The sequence below is a fragment of the Odontesthes bonariensis genome, chromosome 3, assembly GCF_027942865.1.
Source record: "Odontesthes bonariensis isolate fOdoBon6 chromosome 3, fOdoBon6.hap1, whole genome shotgun sequence".
Taxonomy (NCBI): domain Eukaryota; kingdom Metazoa; phylum Chordata; class Actinopteri; order Atheriniformes; family Atherinopsidae; genus Odontesthes; species Odontesthes bonariensis.
The window spans coordinates 23,988,503-24,012,720 of NC_134508.1; the positions used below are offsets into that span (position 1 = coordinate 23,988,503).

At 39.2% G+C, this 24,218-nt stretch overlaps 2 protein-coding genes across 2 annotated transcripts; one reads left to right on the top strand and one right to left on the bottom strand.

Moving 5' to 3' along the window:
- Positions 1–1,863: 1,863 nt before the first annotated feature.
- LOC142376593 (solute carrier family 2, facilitated glucose transporter member 11-like) lies at positions 1,864–11,313 on the bottom strand. The gene is made up of 12 exons (XM_075459999.1): positions 11,290–11,313; positions 10,945–11,043; positions 10,026–10,186; positions 9,616–9,740; positions 9,399–9,528; positions 9,148–9,296; positions 7,522–7,709; positions 6,806–6,916; positions 5,053–5,154; positions 4,518–4,593; positions 3,913–4,040; positions 1,864–2,082 (listed from the first exon to the last, which is right to left on the bottom strand). The coding sequence occupies exons 1-12, from the start codon at positions 11,311–11,313 to the stop codon at positions 1,864–1,866; spliced, it is 1,512 nt and encodes a 503-aa protein (XP_075316114.1).
- Positions 11,314–14,870: 3,557 nt separating this feature from the next.
- Positions 14,871–19,485, top strand: tgfa (transforming growth factor, alpha). The gene is given in 7 exon segments (XM_075460000.1): positions 14,871–14,910; positions 15,587–15,748; positions 15,935–16,108; positions 18,637–18,751; positions 19,079–19,200; positions 19,203–19,228; positions 19,372–19,485. Coding segments are annotated over 7 exon segments (753 nt in total).
- Positions 19,486–24,218: the final 4,733 nt, after the last annotated feature.

The window sequence follows — 24,218 nt, forward strand, 5'->3', positions numbered from 1 at the left end:
CGAAACAAAACAAAACGCTTGACAATAAGTGTAGAATTTCTTTTCAGTTATCACATAAAAATTTTTTATCACATAAAACACGTAATTTCCATTAAACAAGATCTTTTTCTACCAATGAGTCAAAAATTTCAGGAGTTTTGATTATTTGAGCAAGGCAGTGCTGTGCAGCTACTCCACCAAGTACAACAGCATGGCTTTGCAGTTGAAGAGGGTGCTGGACTGACCTGCTTGCAGTCCAGACCTTTCATCAAGTGAGAATCTTTGCAGCATGAAACACCAAACATGACAAAGAAGATCCAGGACTGTTAAGCAGCTGGAATCCTTTATCAAGAATGGGACAACATTCATTTCCCAAAGGTCTAATGAGTAGTCTCCTCCTTTCCAGACCATTTTCTGATCACACAGTGGTAAACATGGCCCTGTCCCAACTTTTTTTTAAATATGTTGCTGTGATCAAATACAAAATTAACTAATATTTATAAAAATGTGCCTTTCTGACATTCTATATGTTTTCTATGCTCTATTGTAAGTAAGCTATTGGTTTATGGGATTTGCAGGTCATTGCAGTTTTTGTTAACATTATTTATTGAACCGCATTGACTGTACTTTTACTTGCATGTTTTATATTCTAAAGGCCTCACGTTATCATGCGAATATCTATTCAACTTAAGGACTTTTTGTAACACTGTGGTAGTGTCTGCAATCTTTTATGGTGTGGTCTGCTGGAGCAGTGGAATGGCAGAAAGGGACAGGAGGAAACTCAATAAGCTGATTAAGAGAGCCAGCTCTGTCCTGGACTGCCCTCTGGACCCCATCGAGCAGGTGGGTGAGGAGAGGATGTTGTCAAAGCTAACATCCATCAGGAACAACCCCTTCCACCCCCTGCGTGTGACGGTATGGGCTCTGAGCAGCTCGTTCAGCAACAGACTTTTACTCCCGCAGTGGAAGGAACGCTACCGCAGGTCATTCTTACTGAAAGCTGTCACACTCCATAACACCACATGAGCAGAGTCACTCATCATCACTGCTACTTACTGTTTCTCCTGCATCCTACCATGTTCACACATTGTACATACTATTTTACCTCTTGTGTATGCCATTTTGCATTTGTTTATCTATCTTGTGTATATTCCTCCATCTCAGAGCTCTGTCACGTGCGATTTTCTCACTCATGGGATTATGAAGGTTATTCTAATTTTCTATCCATTCATCCCTTTTTCTTATACCCACTTTATAAGATTTAGGTTTGCTGGGGGGCAGGTCACCAGTCCATCACAGGGCCGTACATCTATTCCTTTATAATAGTATTAATTTACTTAACTGAATTCCATCAGTTATGCTGTTTCACCTAATGAAGCATAAATAAATCAACAACATGGTTTTATAGGTGAACAGATAAGCACAAAGTTTGGTACCCTGTAGAGAGATGCAACATTCTGATGTTTCGGACATGGGAGACAAATGGTTTTTATTGCTTTATTAGATTAGAAAAAAAAATAAAAAATGTATCCAATGTACAATTTCTTCTCGGCAAAAGGTGTCTGTAAGTGCTTAAGTGGTTAGCTGTGTCTTTTAACATAAAAATATTTACCATTTCCTGTGCTCAGGGTTTGATCTTTTCTGCCACAGAATTAAAACCACAGGGGTTTCAGTGACCTTTCCGACACAACTATCAATCAGAAAGAGCAGTAAAGAATAATGTGCAAATTATAGAGATAGAAAACACTCCAGATAAAGGAGTTTGAGTCAAGCTATGTGTTTCTCAGCGGTATCTGTGAGGCTGCATGTCTCCTTCCAGCTGAGGCAGATTAGGTCAAAGTGAGGCACACGGTGAAACAGATTGTTTCAGGGGAAAAAGTTAATCTACAAGGCCGTGGAATGACACACTTCGCCCAGCTGATACTCGGCTTGTTGCAGTGATTCCAAACTTCTGTCCTGGCCTTTGAAGTTGAGCTTGTGGAATTCACTTGTGATGACTGATAAAGATTTCCCCTTGGTCTCAGGCAGAAACAGAATGATGTACAGCGCAGACAACAGGCACACGGTTCCGAAAGGCACAAAGCAGTAGTCCTTCAATCCGCTCTGCGAAGAAAAGACATGCATGTTGAGTAAGTTCCCTTTATAGTTTGAAGAATAAGTTTTATATTGTTAGGAATGATCTTAAACTTTAATTAAAAGCAATATCTCAGAGTGTAATGATGAGAAAAGATAAAACCATGAGCCCTCATTTTACATTGTGGAGTTCAGTCCTCCCACACGCCAATCTTGCTCCTGAATACTTCATTTCATGGTTTGTCTTAATTAGATTATACAGTATCTACACATTTTTAAACTTCAGAGGTGTTTGAGACTATCTTTACTTTAGTTTGCTTGCTATTTTTCATTTTCAGGAAACCACAATTATGTAAATGTTTCTGTGCCTTTATTTCTGTGCTGCTATAATGACTGGAACAGTTACATGTAGTGTTAAGCGATCTGTTGTTACCGTCAGTGCCAGTAAATACAGGTGCCATTCAGCCTCTGCAATAGGCTACGTGATTAGAACATGATAGCTCAAGTACGCGAGTTAAAGTGTCGCACATCACAGCTCAGTATAAGTGTGACTGGATTCTTGTTGAATGGGGTTTTCGTTTCATATCTCCAAATGAATTCCTAAAAAAGGTTTAGAGGCCCATAATTTCTATGACTATTTAACTAACAATCTAACCTGTCTTATTTAATCAATACAAAAATGGTACAAAAACCACAACAGAAGAAATATCAACACCTTTAGAAATGACCAGGTCCAGAATGTGACCTCGAAGGTGGGTAGGTTCTGTTACATGTTGCCACAAACCAAACATGTCCAGCACAGAAGAAAATACTTTGGCATTACCATCCGTCATGTTATCTATGTGAATGTTAAAATCCCTGGTCAAGATAAAATGGTTAAAATCAGTCGATATAACAGACAATAATTCAGAAAATTCATCAATAAAACTTGCACAGGATCCTGGAGATCCTGGAGTTCTTAATCAGTAAATGATTAAGAACAGGATTTTAAGAACACCCTTTAAAATAAAACTAAGATATTCAAAAGAAGTGAATTCACCAAATGAGATCTCTTTACACTGGAATGTATCTTTAAATAAGGCTTAAATAAGGTTTACACTGGTCTCTGTTGTATTCTGAGTTGTATGTGGTACCGTTAACAGATTAGATAGATTCACCCAGCAGGTTGACTGTTTTCGATTCCTTCTTTTACTAACTAATACAGGAATCACATCAATACTGAAGACCCCCTGATATACTCTGTCCTGCCCGCCACACAGACTGTGGATTCCACTCAATCTGTAATTATGTCCTTACTGGCCTCCTATGCATTTCTTGCTGTGAACATTATACCCTCCTTTGCACTCAGTTCTCTCTTTTCTACAGACTGACCTGCTCAAACTCCAGCCTGGAAACCAGTCCAGCCAGTATTGACATCCAGCTCTCCATCTCTACCCCCATCTCTACCTGAACTACTTTCGCACTACCTGCTGACTTTCATTGGCAATAAAACCCTTTTGAATTGAGACATTATTCTTGGAGCGAATCTATGCTCTGGGTTTACATGTTTTGTGGCTCTCCATCTTCAACACCCACTAGGTTGTTTCTCTGTTTCGGATCACATTTGACCCCCTATAAACCCCCTATGACACCCATTCCAATGTGATGATGTACAAGAATGAGTGTTGGAGTGTGACTGCAATTTGCTGTTTCACCAGTTCTAAAACCACGTGTTTGATCTACTCAACCTGCTCCTTAGTCTCATGTTCTCTCGACTTCAACAGGACGCAAAGCTCTGAAGACTTTTTCCTTTCTTTCTCACTTATTTATGCTTACTGCAGGAGTGTTATGCCTGTGATGCCTGTCTCGCAGCAGACTGACCACTATAAAGGGAAAGAGCATTCCAATAATGAAAAGGTTGATCCACATCATGGAGCCAGCAATCGTGTAGGCTGCTGGCCGTGTGGTCTGGTTGAAGAGCTCTGTGGGAAGAATGCCGGTCACTCCAGCTGAGAGATTAAAAAAAAAGAAAGAAAAACGTTAATCCCAGTCAGCCTCATTTTCCCGTCCCTCACAGAAGTTTGGTTTACACGGTTCACTTTTGAGTTACATCACAAATCACATAATCATAAAGATTAGTGTGATTTGTCTGTCAGCATAATACAGTTACGCCACTAAAGCCATCATGGTTCCCTGTGGCATACTCTGTCATCTGCAATGTGCATTCAGAAAGGAGTTCTTGTGTTAACAGTGTCTTCAGTTTATGCGCTCGCATTGTAAGCATTACAATATTTTACTGTAGCATACTTACATTTCAGGACTTGGTGAAAAAAGATTAACAGCTGTGAATGTGTTGGTATGATCGATTACTAAAGAAAACGATCAATTATGTATATTGTATTTGAAACACATGTGATTGTTGAATCTTGGGACATTTTTAGACTGTGTATCTTGTAAAATTCTGATTAAAAAGCTGTTTAACTGACCTGGTCCCATGCCAAAGCTGAGAATGTAGGTGAAGATGCAGGCCATGCTCAGGTAAGACATCCAGGATATATAACTCTGTTTGTGTATGAGGGGAAAGGGGAGAAACAACACATGGACAGGAAGAAATCGGATCAAACATTCCACCAACTGAATATATCATTAACATCTGAATGAACAAACAGTGTTGATATTAACACAAGTAAGCGTAGCTGTAAAGCTTAAAAACTCAACTAATGCTGAGAAAAAGATCCCTTTCATCTTATGAAGATGAATCTTTCCCTAATCTAAATGCGGTATAAACCTTGCCTGAATGTTGACTCATGATGCCTCCTGGTGGTGAGACGTCACACTAAAATGTCTTGGAAAAGTCCTGCAATCTTAGTGTCTCATCACGCACAATACAAAATGGGTGAAAAACTCTGCAGTTCAGCACTGTAAAGTACTTCACGAATGTTCATCTCTTAAAGTTTACGATGTGACAAAATCTACCCTAGAAGGACTTGCTGAACTAAAGTGAAAAAGTCAGATAATCACCTGTAATGACAGAGCGATTGTGAAGACGATGGCCCAGATGGTCATGAGGATGAACCCTCCCGCCAACATAAACCTCCGGCCTTTGCGCTCAATCAGCAAGTTCTGAAAGGGTCAAAAATATTAATTGGAGGTGATTGTTGTGCGTTCTTGTTCCCTAATGGGTGTGATACTACAAGCTATATCCCACCCTAAGACAAAGGGAAATTCTACAAAGCGTGGTGTGACCTTATTAAAACTTTGTCGGGTTTGTGCAAATGTAGAGCGAAAATGTAGAGCTGAAAAAAGGAGACGACTGAACAAAGGAATTTACCGGCTATGAGGTCTATAAGTGTTTTTGATACTTTTTCCTAAAGGTTGATGTGACGTAGTTCAGAAATAGAGCTGAGCTTACAGCCAATTATGTCTTACAGTAGCAGCAGTTATTTTTCCTTATGAGCTGTAAGGTTGGGATATGGCACAGAGACAGGGAGCCTTTATCATATCTCTGCAGAACTGTATCACTACTTCCCTTCACAAAATAATGAAGTATCTCTTGAGCTTTTTTCTGGAATCGCTGGGAGGGGGCAGCTTGGCCCAGAACTACCTTTCCTTGTAAAAGGATAGATCTACTCATCTCGCCGTGTCTAGGCTTGTCATAATCATTAAATTTGAGTTGAAGAGTAATTATCAGAAAAATAATTGCATTTACAGATTTGATTAGTTTATGACGCACCTTATGAAGGTGCCATGGTCTGTGGTTTTGTGGTCGATCTGGATCAAGTTTCGGGGTTCATGGATTTTTATCTTTTATGTTCTGTGTCTTGATTAATGTTCTTCTTGTTGTGTTTTGAAAATAGGTTTCCCTTGTGTTCCACAGTTAGTTTTGCTTCCTGACTTTCGTTTACACCCGTGCTTAGTTCCCTAATTGCACCACACCTGTGTTTCATCAACTGATTACCCCAGCTGGAAAAGCAGATGGGTTGATGGGATCTGATTTTGTTTTTCCTTTTTTGGGTTAATTCTTGCAACAAATAGCCTCGCCCAGGTTATTGGGATCCCTCTTTTTCTTCAAGCTTCAACCAAAAATGTGATCCAATATCCATCTAACTAACGGAAATAGAGGGCCACCAGAATGCAGTCGCTCATATGTTACAAGTTAAGCCTCTTAAGAAGCAGCAGGTGGTGCTAATTCTTCACTCAGGTACAGAAGGAAACAAGATGACAATATTAAAATGACTCCATTCAAGATTTAAGCTAAAACATGGGACATAGTTCAGTTAATTTTATTTGGCTGTTTATAGGTATGAATAAAAACAATAATATTAGTAATAAATGCCATATGATTTTTTTTAGAATAATAGCAATTATGAGATTATGTAATAACTGACAGGCCTAGTTTTCTCAAGAAAGAGAATACTGGTATGCATATATCCCAAAATGTTTAAGTATTTCTTCAACATGACCTTATTGTCTAGTCAGAGATATCCAGAAACTACTTGTTTATGTTGATCATTTAGGACTAATATCAAGACTGTGTGAGACATTTCCTGGAAGCTATACGAAAACTTGTGTCCCCTGCTGTTAAGTGCTGCTATATCATGTTAATCTCACGCAATTTCAGTAAAAAGAGATATCAAACCTGCTCTGTGTTCAGGGTTTGAGGCTATTCTCAGCTCTTTGCTTCTTTTATAAAAGCTTAATAAAGACTGCGAACAACAGTCTCCTTTTGTTTCCAGCTGGTTACATAAAGTGAGTTTTGATGACGGATACTTACACACATTATACAGGCCGTGAATTCACATGTCCCGGTGCCAATTGTGACATACTGGATTTTATCTTCAGATATGCCAGCCTCTTTAAACACATATGATGCATAGAAGTAAATCTGCGAAAAGGACAGAGGATGTGAAAATATATCAGAGAATCATTGCTCTCTACTAGTGTTTAATTCCTGATAAGCAGATTATGCGAATATTTGTACATCGAGTAACTGTGTTAATACAAAGTCCTCTCTAACCCTGCCAAGCATGTGGTTTAAAGCTTTGAAGCACAGGAATATTTTGTCAGCACTTTCTGCTACTAAAATGCAGGTTGCAAATGTGAGGAGAATAGATCAATAGATGACAATGGACTTGACTCCACAGTGTACATTAAAAACATTAAAATGTCTTCATGTGTTTATCGAGCATTACGGTGAGAGATTCATCATCAGCATACATTATTAATGTGCCCTGTAGGAACACACTGTAATGAAACCTAGACATGGAACACACCGCTGATGGATCTTCTCAAATTTCTAATCAACTTTCCAACTTTGCAAAAGGTAACTGTGGCCAGAAGAACATCTGATCCCGCCTCCGTACCTCAGGATCAGTTACACTGGATAATAGCAACTATGTTTCAACCAATCACACCTTCAGCAGCTCAATAAATATACATACCCTGTGGATCATAACAATGTTTAGAGAGAGCATGCCAGTTTCTTCTTACCGAATCATTACCACAGAGCTGCATGGCACTGCTGATAATCATGACAGAGATGAGCTGCCACCGCACAGACCGATCAGTAAAAAGCTCCCAGGGTCGCTTCGGTCTCATGCCTTTGGCTTCGGCCTGTTCCTGCAGGATCTCATCAAGCTCGCTGCTCTGGACCTCACAGCCTCGCAAACGCCTAAGAGCTGACAAGGAGAAAAACTTGTGATTGACAGCTCCCCCCCCTTTCCTGTGTAATTTTTTAAGAGAAGTCAAAAAAAGTACCGACAAATTGTACAACATAACAGACGAGATAAGTATCTTCCAACAAAATGTACTCTTAGTTAAAAGTAAAAGCATTCCTGCAGCAAAGAATTTCACTGTTATGGCATATTTTCTTACCTTAAGTTATTGGATTGAGAGATAATAAGATATAGTTCCATGCTTTAATACAAAGAGAACAGAATTGTTTTTGATACAGTAGATTGTTGGAGAACCTATCATCTTCTTGGTTTCTGTGTCTTTTAGGGCCCCAGTCCCTGAGAAGCCTGATCTGATTGGTCAGCTTATTAGTTTAAATAGCTGAGTGATTGTGATATGTGGTGGTTCAGGAGCAGAGTGTCCCACAGAAGAGAAAAGAGCTGTTTTCAAATTGTCCACTCAGTTACTATGTTGCGAGTCAGCCATTTAGTAGTGCTGTTCGAAATTTCAACTGAAATGTCTCATTCACTATACAGTGAACTACATTTCCGTTACATGATACATAAAAAAATGTAGTGTGCAAATGTTGTACGCTACATGGGTCAAAATCATGCACTGTGCTCAATGGAGCACGCTAACGCTTTTTACCATTAGCTGGCGCCAGTGTTTACAGAGTAATATTTTGATTTCCTTACCCATGTAAAATGCCTGGTGAGTAAATGAAACTCCACAGGTCTCTCAACCGTGAGGTGGTTCGTCTCTTTTTCTGCATGAGATGCGTAATTTGAGGAATTAATAGTAAAATATGTACAGGATTCATATTTGAAACCTGAGTTATTCAAAAACAGTCCACATATCAGGGGTAAGTTGTAATGGAGCTCACTTTTTAAAGCCTTACATCTTTTACATCAGCGTGGCTCTAAAAGATTTTTTATATTTTTATATATCTTTTGTGGGGAATATTGCGTGTTTTGTGTTGCAGCTCTGCTGATGCTGCTGTCTTGGCCAGGGTCTCTCCTGAACAATTACCATGAGATTTATTCTTTTAAAAGTATCACTATCATTCTCAAAAAATGTCATCTTCATGATTCAGATTTTGCATGTTTGTATCTTGCATCTGTTTGTTTATGCAACATGTGACTTTGAATGCATAATTATGAAGAACTGCTGCGTTCAAGTACTGTATGAAATGCAAAATGCAGCCCCACCCACTTTTGAGTTCACTATATGACTTTTGAGTTCACTACAGTGAGTGATCGAGTGGACATTTCTAACACAACACAACTCTTTTCTCTGTGCACCCTTAATTTGACATAAAGTTGAATCTGTTAGTATGTTGTGGTAGTCCCATCCTTTGAAAAACTATGACTAATTAAATCTTGAGGCACTGAACATAATCATTGAGATTATTGAGATGTTTTAGTACATTAAAACAATCCTTACCATTAATACAAGCCTCCTTGTCTCCCCTGTCTATGAGCAGGTATCTTGGACTCTCTGGGAACCATGGCAGGGTCAGAAGCTGAATGAAGCCAGGAATGGCATTACTAGCAAGAAGGTACTGCCAACACGACTCACAGCCCAAAATCTCTCTTTAAATAAACAATCCAGTGTGAGTGTTATTATGCACGTATTTCAATTCTAGTGAAATTTGTTCATCAAAGATTAGCCAGTCTAACACAAAGTGAGCTTACTTGAGTCCGACCACCTGCCCTAACACAACACCGAATGCTGTGAAAACAGCAGATGACAAGGAGATGGCCCCTCTCAAGTGCTTTGGTGCACTTTCTCCAAAATACATGGGCTGCACATTCATGCTGATTCCTTCAAAACAAATAAAGGCATGATGTCAATTTAAATCAGACAGTAATCAGACATTATATTCAGTTTGAGAAATGCTTACTGACATACCTGCGTTTATTCCAACAAGGACACGTGAGAGAATGATCATCTCGAATGACCTGGCAGCTCTACTTGTCAGAGCTAAGAGTGAGCCAGTCATGAGAAAAATGTTGTTCAGCAGCAGACATTTCTTTCTTGTGGAGGGAAGTGAGGATAAAGTTTAATTTTTATGTTCTAAAAAACATATCTGTGATAAACAATACTGTGTGGGTAAGGTTGTCCTGTAAAGATCAACATTATTCTCTCCAATTTGTCTGTTCAAACGCGTCTTCAATCAGCAGTCATTATTTTTCAAAGAACATAGAGATGTTGTCAGAGGATGTTGCATGCATCCACATTAAAAAGAAAGTTTCTGTAAATGAACAATCTCCCTTCATTTGTATGTGAATTATTCACTCTCTTTCTCCATTTCATATTACCTTCCAAAGTGAATGGTCAGAGGTCCTGCAATGAGCGCACCAGCAAAGCCCCCCAATGAGAAGATGGAGACAATGATTGTCCACACCAGCGTTACCTGGTAGTCCTCCAACTGCATTTCCCAGCGGTCCAGGAATGTTTCGTTGATAAAAGCTTGAATAAACTGTAAGGACAGAGATGAAGGTCAACTTTACAAATCTGAAAGGATCTGAAATCCTAAAACGAACACGTGTGGCCGAAGCAGCAGTTAAAACTGACACTTATTTCTGCCTGTGTAGATCCTCTCTTTTGGTTTTGCATGTTTACATTTCGATGGTGATCCACACAAAAAGTTGTGCTTTTTTTTTTCGGTCCACAGCAACCTTGTTGGTCACTCTGCATCTGCAGTCTATTCTGAACGATCGGGATTGACTTTTTGTGTCTACGGGCCAATTTCAGAATTGTTGGTGCTTTTTTAGTTAGTTTATTTTGGTTATGTTGGTTATCGGTGCAGCTGCTTGGCTTCATAAAACTATCGACTTCAGAAAACGTTTCTGCCACACAACAACATGGGATGCATCACAGCAAATAGGACTACTCTACTGAAACAAGAAACCCTAATTGTTTTTAGTTCCAAGTTACACTGTGACCTTAATGCGAAATTACAGAGGTGCTGGTCTGCACAGTTCATAGAGGAATCACACAACAGAGTCCATAGGTGGTGATTATGTTTCATCAATTATTACATCAATTCACCAAACAGTCAATGTTAATGTGTCCATACTGGTAGATTTAACTTTTGAACAGTCATTCCTGACACTTTACAGCAACACTGACAGTGTTAAATGAGTGCCTGTATGGACACAATATATACTTTATTTTAATCTCCATACATGACTATACTACCCACTAAGTGTGGGACATACTTGTGCAAAAACTTACAATTGTGGGAGTATTCATTATAGCAAGGTTGTAGCCATACTGAAGTGTTCCTCCGATGGCTGCAGAAGCAACCATGAGCACCAATGTCAGAGGAATGCCCTACCAAGACAGACAGAAAGATCAATTTCAAAGAGGATGTGTGAGGAGGATAATTCAGTTTAGAAAATACTGAGACAACTGGAGTGTTGCTCCACTCGAAAGTTTGATCTACATGTGTTGTGGCTGGAACATTATTTTAAAGAATCATTACTATCTTAAAATACCAAAGCAGAAATAACCCTTCACATGAACTACAGTCAGCAACAAGTGTACATCCGCAAATACAAACAAAGGAGCTCTATTTACCTTCTGTTCACCTGCATGCGACATTGTTAAACGAAGTCGTAAAGAGATGGAAAAAGTGACTTGTCGCAGGTCTATAAGTACAGCAGAGGTTAGCCCACTTCGTACATCGTTCCCATTCATCCCTAACGTGAGCACGCGCCTGTATGTGCGTGCGGCTGGCGGCCACTCGTGATTGGCGGGAGTTGCGCAATCAACACCGGTTGACGCACATACGGCCAAACACCTCGGAGGTGTTTCATCGGGACTTTTTAAACGCCTCACCAAAGATTTATGACAACGATAGTGGTGATAAATAAATGGTGATACCCGCAGTATCAGTAAGCAATTATGAGCGGCAACGCGCGTGCAGAGAGGCCAGTGAGGTTTCTCATTAACTACAGGGAAGTGACGCTCAGGACAGGTTGCAAAGAGGTGGATACCTGCACGTTTGTTTTCACTTAATAAGTGAACAGGCGTATGAAAGGATAACTTCCAATATCTCATCAATGAATACACTAAACACGTTGGAGGAGCACTCCTACAACACCAAACGACAGCTACCCTTTGTTGAAATCGAGCTTTCACGATGCAAATTTGTATTTGAGGTTCCATTTGTGCCAAAAAATATGCTCTCGGGCACCCTGCTATGTTGCCCATTTAGATTGTTGATCTGACAAAACATTTGACTGTGTGAATTCAAGTTTATTCTGTACTTACTTAATCTTTTTGGAGTCCCCCGTTGTCTGATGGTGTCCTTGTGATTTTCATCTTGTTGCGTATTGTCCTGATGTGTCATTTTACTGTGCCGTTATAAACGTTTGCATGAGGGACTGAAACTGACTAAATACAACATAAATGCAAATTTACTTCAATGGTACAATGAATAGAATTTATATTTTTACTCATAAATATAACACAAATAACATGAAAAATGCATGTAGGCCATGCAAAATGTATCAAATGTGGGATAAAGTAATCAGTTTGCTGTCATTTTCTGTTATATTCATTCAGTGAGGCAAAATGTGAACAGAAAAGTATGAATTAAACACAATAAATGCACTTGGGGAATAATTAGGGGAGATACTGCAAACAGAAAATCATTCTGAAATGAATGCATCAGCAAAAACTACAATGATTAAATTAAAAAAAGATGATAGAATGAAAAATACAATACCTGAATATATATTTGTAGGGAAATAAATAGTGTACACAAAGGAAAAGGAAAATACAGAGAAGAAAAAGATTAATGTGTAGATAGATAAATGAAAAACATTATTAAACTAGAAAAAATATATTGTCAAACAACATATCAGGACAAGTTTCATAACAACACTATCAAACCTCACGGTTAGATGACACATGACAATCATAAAGACAAAGTCAAACAGAGAATCCAAGAAGATTGGAGATGTTTAGACAAAAGTTGAATTGGCACAGTCACTTGTTTTGCCAGGTTAACAATCTACATAGGCAATGTAGTTTTGCCATAGCTGAAGTACCATTCAGAATGACATAAACATGGATAAGTGTCTTGTCACATGTTCAGTAGACATATGCAATACGCATGTGAGTCTATTTATTGGCACAAATGGAGCCTCATACGTTTGCAAGTATTCAACAAAGCTATTAGATCAACATTGACTGCTTTAAATTGTATTTTTTTCTTTGTCAAAGTATTTTGTCAACACTGTTACCTCTGCTCTCCTATCATATATTTGTTAACATTACCCTTCAATAATCATATATATTTTATTAAGTAAATGCAATTTTCATAGCGTCAAACCTTTCCTCTGCAAAATGATTGTTTTGTCCAGCAGATGGAACTGATTTGCTCTTGTTGATCTGTTGCAGGGGCCGTGTGAGGTGAGATCAACAAAAGTGGTGTGCACATTTCAAGAAGCAACCACATCATTGGTCAAGTTGGTCGACAGCTTCAGTTACACATTAAAGCTCAGATGACTAACTACATACCCCTGTAAAAAAAAAAAAAAAAAAAAATCCAACACATAATCAGCAGAATATGTACACAAAAGATGTTGGGGGAGCTGAATTAATTTTTTGAGATGTTCTCCAGTCTTCAAGCAGATGAGCTAATAAATACTCTAACAAAAGAAAGCAAGGAGACATCTTTTCAACTCGACTGATAATCTATTTTTGTTTTGTATTCAGTTGCAAGAGCAGATAAAAGTAAGTTCAGCCCCACCAAGGCTCAGAGGATCCCTCTGCGGCTGCCCACCACTTACATGACCATGCAGACTGTTCCTCTTTCTCATGGTGACTACTCATGAGGTCAACCTCAAACTCACATCGTGGTGGAAAACACACAAGACAAGGGGAGGAAGTACAACAATGTGGACGCTTGTTTTGTAGTTAGACTGTGCAAGGAGATTTGCCGTTACCCACCAATCAGACTGGCTTGTTGAAACTGATGACAGATACACATGTGTTGAACTCTTGGGTGCTGCTGACACAAATCCTAGTGTGAATGGGATTTAGAAGACAGAAAGGTCTCAGTCAGTTTGCAGATGTGGAAACTATGAAGCCGGCTTTACCAGTTCAATGCTGTGCAACTTTGTCTTATTTGATATAATTTTACCATAGTGTAGCCTATGTATGCAACAATGTATTGATGAAATGCATGAAGTCACTTTTGAAAAAAAATAAAAATAGTCACCAAAATATGTGATTGTCGCTGGGAGAATTTAAATATACACAATTCATGTTATTCTGGCCTTTGGTTTCATATGTATTTTAGGCATCACAAAGTTTTGGGCAGATTAATGAACAGAAGGACCGTAGAGCTGCTGTAAAGCCCACTGCTGGAGGAAAACTCAACAAAGAAAAGTCAATTATATTAAATCTCACTCATCTATTAATTTATCTTTTTTTTCCCCCTTCTTTAATGTATCCTAAAGTTTTAAAAAAAAGGTCAATTTTTTTTTTCTCAGAACCTGTGCAGCACTTCACAATGTTGATCAAACAGCTTCTGACAACATGTGAAAAGAATTTAGACAGGTGGTTCCATTTTTCACGGAGACACATTTTCATATGTCTATACGTTTTCTTTGGGATAATTATTGTGCTGCATGACAAAGGGGAAGCAGGATGTCTTTCACATTATCAGGCTGAATTAAACTGAACTCAGATAGAACAATTCAGATAATCCTATAACTAGGCTAATAACCTGTACATAGTTAACAACACTGAACGCAAACAAAAAAACAAACAGTACCATATTGAGTTCATAATGAGACCTCTCCTCCCCCTCCCCCTCCCCCTCCCATTAGCCTCTAATTGGTTGACTCTAACGGGATTACTCGAGTTTCCTCAATTGGGCACCGTGAAGTTAAACGCTCGTACGTCCAGGAGGGAAAAGAAGACAATAAACTCGATCATAGTTAATTTTCAGCGATTTCATTAAAAATTCCCGGAGGATCAAATGTTTGTGTTTGACACCGGTCGCCAGGTCTGCCCTGTGATCGCTGGATTAAATGATCACCACCTCCTCCTCCGCTGCTCACACTGGAGCCTCCAACACTAATGTGGTTTCTTAACACGCCCGCGTTTCACTGAAGCCGCAGTTCAGACTCTCAATCGGCAGAATGACTCGGATTTTCTGGGATATTATTTTCCTCTTAAGTGGTGAGTGGGTGATTTATTTATTTATTTTCCTCCCCCGTGAAAACGGTGCAGTAATTGAGCCCATGTCTCACCAGACTGATCAAATCATGCAGATGTAAAAAAAAAAATAACTGAGATTACGCCTCTTTGACTCATTTGAAATAAATTGTGTAGGATTTGAATTGACCGACTGACTTAGTGCTTCTCGTTGTGCTTCCGTGTTTTTGTTGTTATTGCTTTCGTGAATAAGGGGTTTGTATTAATAAGTTTAATCTGCCCCCTTTGTTTATCTTTTTTCTTGCATGTGTTTGTGAGGTGTCTTGAGATTCCGGTTGTGATCGCATGTCCTCGCTGGGCCTGCTGTATTTATAGTACTTTGGGCTGATCCTTTTAGTGGGTGCTTGACCCTGTTAACCATTGCATTATACCTGGTACAGCTCATAAAGCATCTCTATCACTTGCTTGTAGACAGGGAGATGGCTCATAATAACCATAGGATATATGACATCTGGCCTTTGTTTGAAAGGGAAAACACCACATTATAGTTGGACACGGGATTTGTATGTATCACCATGTCTGTGATACTCAGTGATAAGTTCATAGTAACTTTGTGGTATTTTTCTTATCAGGCTTAAACTCTGCAGGGATCTATTATCCACATGTCTTTCATTACCACTTGTCTGTTTTACTTTTGCAGGTTCTCTCTTTACTTTTGGAGCAGGACCGAGCAGTTCAGCAAGAATTGAAGCCAACGTTTCTATCGACGCAAACTCCATAGCTGCTCCAAACGCCTCCAGCAGTAGCTCTGGGACAACCAGTGGGAGAGGTGCAACTACAACTAATATCCCTGAAGTTGAAAGTGAGTCGTGCAATTAGAGGATGAAGAAAATAACTGCATTTCATATGCAGTATGTTGTCATTAAAGTCCCATACTGACTGCAGAGTTGCTTCCACTAAATAAGACTTGAGGACCTCTCTGAATTAAATTTTTTATCTTTTCTGCACATTTCTCATCAGCTTTGTGTTACGTGCCTTGTGTCTTCAGGTGTTTCATTTGGAGCGGAGCAGATAAATACAACAATTTTTGATGCTGCCATTTACACCAATGCCACTTCCGCTGCTGCTCCTAACACCTCGGCAAGCAGCTCCCCGGCTCCCAGCAGCAGAAGCTCCACTACTAAAAAACCTATTGCGAATACCGACAAACGTCCAGTTAAAAGTAAGTTTCTGTTGAACTTTGTCATTTAAGGATGTTGGGGGAAATTGGAGTAATAATAGGAAAAAATGTCTGTTTCACAAGAAATGAGGCATTTATCTTCATGGTGCCACCTGATCCACTCCCACAACCATGCTGCTTTCACAGCAGGAGTTCATGACACTGTTTCCCATTGAGCTGCAGTCCATCAACATTATACAGACAGTGTGGCGCGCGCTGATAATTGATCCTCTTAGAGTGAGCGAGGGCAGCAATTATAATGGATCCAAGATAATGAGCAGTATAGTCAGTTATTTCACAAATGCTGTCCCTACAGTATTAAATTATAATCTGAGAAGCACCGTGCTTTCCTTCAAGGCTGGTTTCTGTGTCAGTGTTCCTCATGTCAGACTGCCAAAATCACATGGAAAGAGAGAGGGCTTGGTGAGCAAATGCCTTAGGGACAACAGAGGGCTTTCACAGAGTCTGAAAGACGGAGACAATGCATGTAGGCTGCAATCCAAAGGCCCATTTTCCGTTGGAATGGAGTGTTTGACGAAGGTTGTAATGCAGATATCTGTCTGGATGCTCATCCTCCTTCTCACCCTGAATGCAACACTGTGGCATCTGTTTTTGGTGCTTGTGCAATACTGACATTTATCTGAGTCTGTAATGAAGGAATCTGTCTGACTGTACAGCCGAAGTGTAAGAAATGTCCTATTTTGTCTGGTTGTTTATTTGATTAGTTTATCTAGTTGTTGTAGGGTTTTGTTTGCCAGAGAAAAAAACTGAAGTAGTTGCTTAAAATACTGCATTATGTTAAGAACTGTGATTGCTGCAGGGATGCGCTCTCTCCTGAGCGCTAGTATTGATCTTAATTATTTAATAATTCTGTGGGGTTTTTTTTGGTTTTTTTCTCATTAATTGTGTTCCCAAGGTACAGTGAGAGATGTAAGCCACCGCAAATCCGCACGCAGCTGCAAAGATAAGGCTGGAGTCTATTGTTGGTGGTGTGGGCGTCAGCCTTAGGATTTAGTCAATGGTTCTGTTTTAGGTCTTCGGAAGGCTTTTACTATTTTAGATGCATGGCTGCGTCGCTTTCTGAATACAGGCACTCAAATTGCACTTGATATTTAACATTTTGTGGAAAATCAATCTAGAATAAATCATCACAGATGTCATTCTCCTAGTTTAAACTGTACCACAATAGACCAAAATTTTAATTGATAATTCCTTCCTGCACCAGCCTTAAATACCCCTTTCTGACCAAATTGGCTAGCTTTTACAGCAGTTCCTTTAAACATTCTTGAAGTTTATCTAGCCAACTTGCTGGAGGAATTGCTATCTCTATTCTGTGGGATAAGACAGACACAGCAGTTTTTACGTAAAAAACCCTTTTTGTTCCAGCTGGAAACAAACTTTCAAGGTTCTGAACCAAATTGTTTTTGGTTGATACACTCGGTATGGTTCAAGTTTGGTGCACAAGAACAGAATGCATTATTGGTGGCAAAGTGGTAACAGAGACCCCAGCCTGATTCAAAATGAATTTGTCATCTCTTCATCAAGCTCTGCAGAAGCCTGTTGTTAACCCGCTCATTTGAGTCGGGTGTATTGGAGGTGTGATGTGTGCTGTTTGAATTGTCCACCTTTTCACTGAATCAGCCATTTTGTAGTGCTATTCAAAATTTCAGCTGAAACTTCTCATTCATTATATAGTGTACTACATTTCTGTCATGTGTTACACAAAAAAATGTACGTTAGATGTATGCTACATGGTCTAAATAGACCATTACGCATTGCTCTCTGAAGCTAGGAGCTAACAGAACATGCTAACGCTAGCTACACAACATTATGATTTCTAGGCTAAATGTATTTATCACTACCTCTCTCTCTCTTTTTTTTTTTTTTTTAATCAGAAGAAAATGTGGAACTCAAAGTGGCTCATATCCTATTCTGTTGAGATGCAGTAATTTAGAAATTATTAGTGAAATATTTACAGGAATCATGTTTGAAACTTCAGTTGTTCAGTATAAACTGTAAATGTTTTAGAGATAAGTTGTAGTGCAGCTCACTTCTAAATATTTCCATCTTTGCTCAACACTGTGAACACAGTGTCTCTGAAAACATTTATTTTTCTTACCAGCAGTTGTATTTTTTATAGAGATATAGATATATAGGCTACATATATAAAGATTTCAATCATTCTAATTTTAATTTAGTATGCTTTTTTTATTTAATCTAGGCTTTTCTTTCTTGTGAAATTGATCTCATCATTTTATGACATATTAGGGCATTCAAGTTTCACTTTAAATGATGTGTTAACCTTGTATAATTACTATTCTTTTGTCAAATGTCTGTATTTGTAGTCTAAATATGCTGATGTAGCTATGTCTTGTGAACTGTGGGCTCCGCTGCATACAAGCAGGGTCGAAAAATGCCGGAGCAGCTGTCTACCCCTACCCACTTTTGAGTAGTAGTTGTAACTTAAAGTATTAGCATACAGTAATATTGACGTTAATATTAACATCAACAATATTATGTCATTCAAACAGAGTTTGTGGCAGCCGCTGTTCGGTCTCATTTCGATGACTGTCCAGACTCTCACCAGCATTTCTGCTTTCATGGCACGTGTCGCTTTCTGATACTGGAGGAGACGCCTGCATGCGTGTAAGTCATTAGATTTGTAATTGTGAGAGGCAATACTAACGTTTATCATTTCACTTTTGCAAACTTTACTCATTTAAGTCTTTTAACCTATTTAAAGCACTTTAGGTACCTTTTTAAATGAGGTAGATTAAATGTCTGAAACTGGTCATTATGTTGCAAAAGGCTGCCATCTGTCAACAGAGACGTTAATGAAATCTTGAGATTCAATGCTGTAACTGCACTGGAAGTCTGGGCTCAAGCTGATAACCCCAGATTTGTGTTAGCATGGTTAAGAAATATTAGATAAATATTGATATTTCAACCAGGACGTTTCCCTCTGTGCTGCAGGTGCCATCCCGGCTTTGTCGGGATGAGGTGTGAGCATGCAGACCTGCTCGCTGTGGTAGCAACCAACCACAGACAGCAGACTGTTGCCACTGTGCTGGTGCTGTGTGTGATTGGGTGTGTCCTCATCATGGTGTTGTGTTCACTCTTACAGTAAGTTACACTGTCACAACCCAACTTGTATTTCGGACCAGCTGCTCTTGGTTTCGTAGCTGATGAGCTGCAGTGTTTAGGACACTAAACCTCTCCTTTTGTAGAACCACTAATGTTTCTATTTCTCCTGTTTTCTTCTTCAGTTGCTGGTGGAGGCAGGACTGTCGGAGGCGGAGCCGTGCGCATCACTACATCGAAGAAAAGCATGGAGCATCTTACTATCCATCAGAGAGCGGTACTCATTTCCATTTCCTTAATGTGTTAAAAAAGTAAATTCGAACTTTTCCATGTACATATCAAGAACTGCATGGACGTCCAATACATGCGGCACACACTGGCTGTGTTTGGGTAGAGTACTCTGCTCTACTTACAGAAGAAGTGATACAGACAGATGCATCTCTCTGTCTAAAGGATTTTTTGCTTTACATTATCTTACTCATTTACAGTTTCAATGATCGGATTTATGAAAGTGTCTCAATACCTTCCATAGTGTCTTTTTGGCTCTTAGTCGTTTATCGTCAATAAACAGGCTAAACTGTTTTAACAGATCAAAAAAATTGAGGTTGTCATCAAAAAAATATCTCCTGAAACAGCCTGGTGCTTGTCTAAATGTCTGATATCAGACAGAACTGTCGGCTCAGTCTGTTTCTAGCTTCAGTCAGCCGCTTCCACAAAGTATCCCGATTCTAACGTCTAGAACAGGGCAAGCTGTTTTTAGAAATAAGTGTTTGCTTGGGACTATTTGTAGCTGCAGATTAATCCACTCAATGGTGGCTGTGTTCGTGGTTGTTATGTGAATAATGATTCAAATGTACAATTAAGGAAGTGTATAAGAAATCATCATCTACATGAATGTCATTGAATGCGATTGATCTTTTCTGGGGCAGAATGATTTTATTTTTATGTGGCAAACGAATTATAATTTGATGCACGTTTTAGTTCATCTTGGTCTTACTGAAACCAACATAGATGGAAATGACAACCGTGACCACATGCTTTTCGTTTGAATCAACTTGTCAGAGTTCAGGATGAATGTTTTAAATGCTGTTCGAGTTTAAACATCCTGGCATGAACCTAAAGTTCTTAGTTCCTTGAAAAGGTTTCCTGTTGTTGAAATGTAGCTAATGTCAAACAGCTGGAACCCTGTTCTTGCCCCATCTTTACTCCTCCAAACATTCCTGTGATCATTACTTTGATCAAACAACTCAATCTTTGCCTCCTATGGAGCAATTGTTTTGTAGCAGGTACTTCTCTCTTGGACAACATTTTTACAGCCTATGGTGATGTAAAATGGGCTTTATTTTAGAAAGTGGTGTTCCAGCAGCTTCCACTTCATGGCAGACCTGTGTCTTGGTGGTTCCCCAGTGGTTTCTGACCATCAGGACCAGTTCCCTCTCAGCTGAGGGTGACGGGTTGGGTTTTCTTCCAGATCTTGGCGAGGTTGCTACAACTCCAACTTGTGTGTTTGAACTGATTTATGGGCTCTGCATGTTTTTAGAAATAGACATTTCCTGGCTTGTGTGAATCTAAGCAGCAACATTACTTTAATATTTCTTCTAAGAATTTTTGATTTACAATAATTTTGCCCCAGAAAACAAACAACACTTCAGAGAAATGGTTTGTGATGAGAAACTTCTGACTTGGACTGTAGAATATAGACACCCTGACCCCATTCTAAGGCTACATTTTAATAGCCATTTTATTTGTCTTTCAGTGGTTTGACGACACTCTCATTTGAACACAAGCTGTTTGCATCCTTGCATCTTTCTCATCTGTGGCCCACAAACCCTTGGGATTCCATCTAAAGTGGCCCACCTGGCTGAAGGCAAAGGTGTGTTATCTTCAAAGGGACCGAGGTAGGGCATCTTAAAATGGGAGGTTAGATGTTCCATGACATTCTTTTCCCTGTTAACTGGGACTTTTGGACTTCAAGCATCTAGGGACGCTTTTACTTTGCCCTTTTTATTTTTTTTTGTGGAAATGCATCCAGAACTGCAAAAGTCTGTTTGAACCTCTGAGAATGAAGATGCTGCCAAATCCTGCATGGGAAGAGCCCTGCATGCCCTGATTTCTGTTTATAACTAGCCAGGAGGACATGAGAATTCATCGACAAGGCCATTAATCATCCTGTTGGATACCAAATAGCCATTGCACTTATTTTTTGGTTGCAGGACAACAGTAACTCATTTATGTAAGTCAGAAAACCTCAATTCCTATTTTTGTCTTTTAATATATTTGCATGTTTTTTCATCAGAACTCTTCAAGCACACAAGACATTTTTAGTAATTGACAGTGGGGGAACGGATGCTAAAAAAAAAAACATTTTAGGGTCTGTTTTTAAAGGAGAAGATCACTTCACCCGACAAGAGTAGGAATTGTTAACTGGACTGACAGAGTTTTCTGGATTTCAATGAGAATTTAGACACAAAGACTACAACTTTGAATTGTACCAGCTCTGCTGTGATGTGATCTGGAGAAAACAATCTCGATGACCCCGGTGTTGCTACTGAAGCTGAAGTGTTTGTCAGTTTTTATTTTTTAATCCTGAGCTGTACTTGAACATGATCATGCATCAGAGGTTTTGCAAGCTATAACTGTACCTACATAAGCACATCCTGGGTGGCTCCTTTGTCCTTTTGCTACTTTTGTAATGGTGTACTTCACTACAAGTTTGCTTGCTATTTATTTGTATGTATATGAAAAAGACTCGACTCACTGTACAATGCTGTCACTTGAAAAACGCATCCACGTGCGAGATGCCAAATACACTTGTTTCTAACTCTGCCTGAATGAGCACTCATAATGAGCACGGGGGGGGGGTACACATCCACCTAACCATCCATGCACTTAAATAAGAGCCCTTATTTTTAAAGAAACAGAAGAGTGGTGTGTTATAGCTTTGCATTTGCTTTGAATTGAATAACTTCGTAAGACAAAGTAGCCTCTGAATGCTAAAAGTAATGTAATTGTTGAAGGAATTAATAATAATTACAAACTGACACAAACCTGAAGCCCTAATATGTGCTTTGTATGGAAAAACTGGAAGATGAATGTAATGGTACTTAAATGCCAACGGACTGAGAGGATGATACCCTTATCTTTGTTTACAAGATCTGTTAATATTTGGTTTGCGTACTTTTTGTTACGGGATTGATGTGTAAATATAAAAAAAAAAAGAAAAAAAAGAACATATTCAGTCTAAACTTGGGATGTCAGTAGAAAAAAAACATCCAATAAGACCCTTCTGTTGATCTTCTCATGTGTCATACGTTTATTTCGTCTGATTTATGTTGTCACAGTTGGAAAGTCTCAATTTTGTGTTTGCTTTCCAGTGACGAATTAAATAAGCAAGTGTTTGTGTGTCTTTATGCATTTGTTCATTAATCGTGCTGCTCCTGTCCTGAGTCAGTTGTTCGACTCATCGCGTGACCCTCCTCTCACTTATGAAATGCTTTCTTTTTTTTATCTCTTTCTTCAAATGCCTTGACTTCCTGACTATTCTTTGCTGCTCCTCTATTTTCCTCTTCCACTGAATATTTCAAAAGGCAGAACTACTAAAGCGAAACCCTCAACCCCATTTTTTTTTTTTTTTCATTTTTCATCTCACAGAATCCATCCCCACTCCTGTAAGACCATTTCTTCTTGGCACAAAGCTGTGCCACTCACTTTAACCTGTTTGTGTTAAAATTTGTCATCGGGTTTACATGTTCCTCTTCCTCTCTGCTCTTCCCTTTCGCTGCCGACTGGAGAGGCTTGTTTTGAAATCCCATTATGTCAGCAATTGGATTTCTGCGGAGCCCTTTAGAGCCGTCTGGCTTAGCTACTAAACCAGCTTTGAATTAAGCAGCTCTTGTGGGTGCATCTCTAAAGATGCACAACATGCTTTGACAGACCACTTACGTGGACGGGGAAACATGGGTAAAGGAAAGGAAAACATTCAGTATTCTGTAAGAACTTTTGGTTCATATTTATATAGGCGTATACTATATCAGACAGAATGTGGATTTTTTTTTTTTTGTTTTTTTGGGGTATATCCAAAGAAATTATGTTTATCTCTTTTAATCAGATTTGGACAAGTGTTAAACCCCATTCCCCATTGGAGGCTGGAGCTCTGGTTTAAATTATAGTGCTTCTCGAGGCTTTTTCCCTTCCGCTTCCTTTTGGCCTTTTTGATCCTCTAACTAACACCCCTAGTATCTGCTTCTGACCAGATGGTTTAAAATAAGAGTATTTACAAAGGTATTAGGGTTAAGAAATCCTGCCCTATTCTTACTGCTTAGCAAATCGTTAGGAAAGGGCAAGGCTGAGTAGCTCCAGATAATGGATCAGTTCACCCTGTAAGAGATTCTTTTATAGGCAACTGATTCTGAGAGCACAAACTGACAGCAAACTGGGGACTCTTCCTCTGACAGCTAGACTCTGGGATTATGATAATTTGGTTTGCAAACTGATAATATCTTTTTTTTTTTTTTTTTTTTTTTTTTTATTGATTTAAAAAATTTATAGTTTAGATCAGATTTGATGTTCATGTCTCTGTCTTTATCTGGTGAAAGTTGAAACCTTTTAGCTTAATTAATGTCAACCTGCAATCTTGTTGTCTACTTCGGCTGGATTGTCAACTTTTAAAAGGATAGTTCTCCTCTTTTGATATGAAGCTGTATGACATCCCATATTAGTAATATCATTTATGAACATTGACTTACCCCCTGCTGCGTCCTGTGAGCCGAGTTCCAGCCGAGTTTTGGCGTTGACGAAGGTAGTCCGGCTAGTTGGCTGGGGTCCCGAAAATAAAGCGTCTTGCTTCTCAAAACAATATGCGTTCAAAAGAGTAATACATTTGCATCACAAAATCGTCCCTCCAGAAAAAGTCAGACCTCACATCGCTTGGCGCTATTTTTGCCTCCCTTCATATCAATGAGTTCAGCCACCTATCGATAGCCGCACCTGTTACGGTGTTTACTGCTCGGAAGCAGGGGACTGCTCGGTCTGC